At 47.2% G+C, this 4,267-nt stretch overlaps 1 protein-coding gene across 1 annotated transcript; it reads right to left on the reverse strand.

The window, feature by feature from the left end:
* Positions 1–1,019: 1,019 nt before the first annotated feature.
* On the reverse strand, positions 1,020–3,889 carry LOC133260348 (serine/threonine-protein kinase MARK2-like). The gene has a single exon (XM_061438608.1). It carries the CDS (start codon positions 3,276–3,278, stop codon positions 1,353–1,355), a length of 1,926 nt encoding a protein of 641 aa, XP_061294592.1. The 5' UTR covers positions 3,279–3,889; the 3' UTR covers positions 1,020–1,352.
* Between the last annotated feature and the right edge of the window lie 378 nt (positions 3,890–4,267).

Genomic DNA, 4,267 nt, shown 5'->3' on the forward strand with positions numbered 1-4,267 from the left:
TGGTAAAGAATCCGCCTGCAATGCAGGAGACCTGGGTTCAGTCCCTGGGTTGGGAAAATCCCAACTGGGGAAGGCAACAGCAACCTACTCCAGTATTCTGGCCTAGAGTGTTTCATGGACACGACTCAGTTGGACACAACTGAGCGACTTTCACTTTCACACTTTCACTTTCACTTGACACTTCAGAGTAAATACTATCTTCACTTTTTTGTGTAGCTGAAGGGATAAACAAGTCTTTCATGGTTATGCTGCTAAGTAGATGGCAGAATCAGATTTTAAAGTGTTCTAGATTAGACCCCAGGACGTATAATTTTAATGGCAATTAAATAATTTATTTTTTAAGTAATTTTAAGTAATTTTTAAGTAATAAATATTTATTACTTGAATAATAATTTAATAACAATTAAAGTATAACAATTTTAATAACTGGCACAAAGAGCTTCTTAAGGTAGAGGTAAAACAGAACATGGAGATCTGCATGCATAAGCATGCAGAACATGCGTGAGCAAACCCAGAGGGCACAGACTATTCATCTCTCTTCCTTCTGCCTAGTGCAAGGACTGCCAAAATTCCTCTCCTCTACCCGTCATTTTATTTAATTCAATAGTCTGTAAAAATGATCCACATCCAAAAAATTTTAAAAACGCCACGCATCAGGGTCCCTCCCCATAGGGGAAGGAGAGAGCCCAGCTCCTGCAGGATATTCAGGAAAGTCATCCGCACAGGGACCTGACCACACCACACACTGGCTGGTTCACAGGACTTATTATCCTATCCTAGACGTCCCGGTCCTATTAGCCCTGGCGCAGGGACCCAAAGTTTCCTTTGCCCCTTCTGAAAATATTAGGTAATGTCAGTGCAGGGGGATAATACACTCTTTCTGCATGTCTGCACTGCAGTGCAGGGCAGCAATATTTGCTCTTGGGAATGATTGCACTAATTCTTTGGTCATTAACTCTAAGTACTACATGACTACACACTTCTCTAACCAGAGAGAACGCAGAGCAGTGCAATACGTCTTTCTGGAGCATAAAGTTTATTAAGACTAAACCAAGAGAAGAACCAAGGAGTTGGCAATAACTATCCCCTCCCCCACCAACATGAAAGACAGAAGTGTGGGGGGTGGGGGACATGCCCCAGGGGACAGTCCAGTCTCTGAAGTTTCACCCAGCAGAGGAGGAGAGGCAGCCAGGCCAGGGTGGTGCCTCTTCTGGTCACCCAGACCACTCCAGAGCATCGTCTGAGCTGGCCAGGGTTTTGGATAGGAGGCTTTCCTGAAGGCGGTAGAGGTACTGGATTTGAATCCCGTCCTCCAGGTGGGAACATGACCAGGTCCCAGGGAGCTTTGCAGGTCATCCACTATCTTTGTCTGGTATAACTTTATTATTAGTCCTCATGCTGGGCAGCCCACAGCAAAGATATTTAGATAGACATCTCCAGATTCTCCCAGCCACCCCCTTCTTTTTCTGGGTGAGGCCAGAGGGAGTGACTGGGGACATATTCTCGGGCTGCCCAACAAGGGTGGAGCTTCCCGCATCAGGCACATCCGGGAGGCAGTGGGTTCCTTCTGGGACTTTACCGCCGATGTCATGGGTGCCATTGGTGTTGCAGGTGTCACAGGTGCCATGAGTGCCATCTGTGTCACGGGTGCCCCTGGTGTCACGGGTAACGGTGGCATGAGTATCATGGGTGGCGTGGTCACCACTGGTGTCACGGGTGCCTCTGGTGTCCCTGGTGAGGCAGCTGTCACTGGTGACACTGGTGTCACAGGTATCACAGGTGCCATGGTTGTCGTATAGGTTGCAGGCCCCAGTGGTGTCCTGGGTGCTTAGGGCGTCATAGATGAGGCTGGGATCACAGGTGAGGCTGGTGTCACAGGTGCTGCAGGCATCACAGGTGAGGCTGGTACCTCTGGTATCGCAGCTGTCACAGGTGCTGATGGTGTCGCAGGTGCTGATGGTGTCACAGGCGTCTCTGGTGCCACGAGTAACACTGGTATCACGGGTGTGGCTGCTGTCACTTCTGCCACAGGTGTCGCAGGAGAGCCTGGTCCCACACGTGTCGTGCCGGTCACCGGCGTGATCGGTGGCTCGGGGGCTGCTGGCATCTCTGGTGTTGTAGGTGGAGGGGGCTGGGCTGGGGGTGACGGTCCTCGCTTCCGGGCAGGGTGGGGGAGTGGCAGGCTCTCTGGTCTTCTCCGTTGACTCCTGGTTCTCCTGCTGAATGGTCTCCCAAAGCCAGTCGGGAATAAGCACGGACTCCTCAGGGGTGGCGGGAGGCATATGTTCTTGGCTGCTGAGGTCGGAGGAAACGAACGGCCTCACAATGATGGTGCGTACCCTCACCTTGGGTACATTCATGTCACTGATACTGCTTACGTCTAAGCCCTGGATTTGGTCCCTGCACCAGCCCAGTATCAACTCTCCTGTCATCCCAGGGTGCTCTTCACAGGCTGGTGGGAGTGGCTCTTCCTGGCCCATGTTCACCCATGGATGCTGCCAAACATCATCTAAAGTACCTCTGTTGGTAGGACTGAGCATTAGCATTCTGTCTAAAAGGTCTGTTATCTCATTGGATAGAGATTTGGGCACATGGTACTGCCCCCTAAGCACACGCTGCTGCAGCTCCCAGAAATCTTGTCCCCTGAAGGGGAGGGATCCAGTTACCATCGTGTACAGGATGACGCCGAGGCTCCACACATCCACCTCTGGGCCTGTGTAAGGCATCCTCAGGAAGAGTTCTGGGGCCATGTACGCAGGGCTGCCGCAGAAAGTGTCTAGCTTCTTTCCTGGGTGCCACTGGTTGCTAAGGCCGAAGTCAGAGATCTTGACGTTGTTGTTGGCGTCGAGGAGGAGGTTGCCCAGCTTCAAATCCCGGTGCACCACGCCCCGCTGGTGGCAGTGCTGCAGAGCCGAGACCAGCTGGCGGAACAGGCCTCGGGCCTCCCCCTCCGTCAAGCGGCCTTTGGCCTCCAAGTACGTGGACAAGTCTCCTCCACTGACGTACTCCATTACTATAAATAGAGCCTCCTCCGTGTCAATAACTTCCAGTAGTTTTACAATATTTGGGTGGCTTACTGTTTTTAGGCTATTAATCTCTTGATCCCATTCCTTGAGGCCGGAGGAGCTCTGATTGGTCTTTTGAATGACCTTAATGGCTACCACCTCCTTGGTCAGAACATGCCGGGCCAACTTCACTTTGGCGAATTGGCCTTCACCAATTGTTTGAAGGATATCATAATTCTCAATATGAACACTGTTGTTAACAGAGATGGCCATGAGGTCCTGGATCCCTAACTACACTAACTACCACTAAGCTATACTAATTACCTAACTATACTAACTCTACCACTAACTATACTCACTACCGCTAAGCCCTCACTAAGAATGCTAACTGTTCTAACAATACTGTGTATGCTAACAGTGCTATAAACTATCCTAATGCTAATAACTATACTAACAGTGCTAACACTAACTATGTCAGTAAGTATTAACTATACTAACTTATGCTAAGTGTAGCAAGGATACTAACAGTGCTAACACTAACTGTACTATCTATGCTAACAAACCACTAGCTATAACAACTATGCTAACTATATCAATGATACTCTCTATACTAGTACTGGCAACACTAACTAAAAAAAAAAATAATAAGATAAAATGAGAAAAAGAACTAAGGGGAAAAAATGGGAAAAAAAAGAAACAAAAAAAATGAGAAACTAAAAATGAAAGAAAAAATGATAAGAAAAATTTAAAAAATGAGAAAAAGACAAAGGAAAAAGAGAAAAATAAAAATGAGAAAAAGGAACAAAATCAGCAACACTATAAAAACACGGAAAAAATCTCGCTAACTGTAGGTCCAGCCGTCAGGTCACCAAAATCAGCTTCCTGGGCTCTGTGGACAAAAACCTGCACCCAGCCAGGGTCTTATAAAGGGTTTTTGTGAGTTTCATCATAGTGATGCCCTGTGAGGTCAGAGCAAGAAATGGACCAATCGTGGCTGGGGATAAACCCAGTGGTTTTCTCCCTTTTCAGCTTCAAGGCCTCTTTACACTTAGCAAAAAGGTCCCCAAGAGATTTTTCTTTAAATATATTAGAGACTGGTATTCACTTTGTTAGAAATTAAAATCTGTAGGAAGCCCCAGCAACTTTTTCATTTCTTGTTTGAAAAATTAATAATAATTTAAAAGACCTCATTATGTCTACACTTGAAATATTCAATTCTTTTCCTTAAACTCTGGTCGCAAAGTGATGATTTAACTGACTTG

The sequence above is a fragment of the Bos javanicus genome, chromosome 14 (genome assembly GCF_032452875.1).
Source record: "Bos javanicus breed banteng chromosome 14, ARS-OSU_banteng_1.0, whole genome shotgun sequence".
Lineage (NCBI taxonomy): Eukaryota > Metazoa > Chordata > Mammalia > Artiodactyla > Bovidae > Bos > Bos javanicus.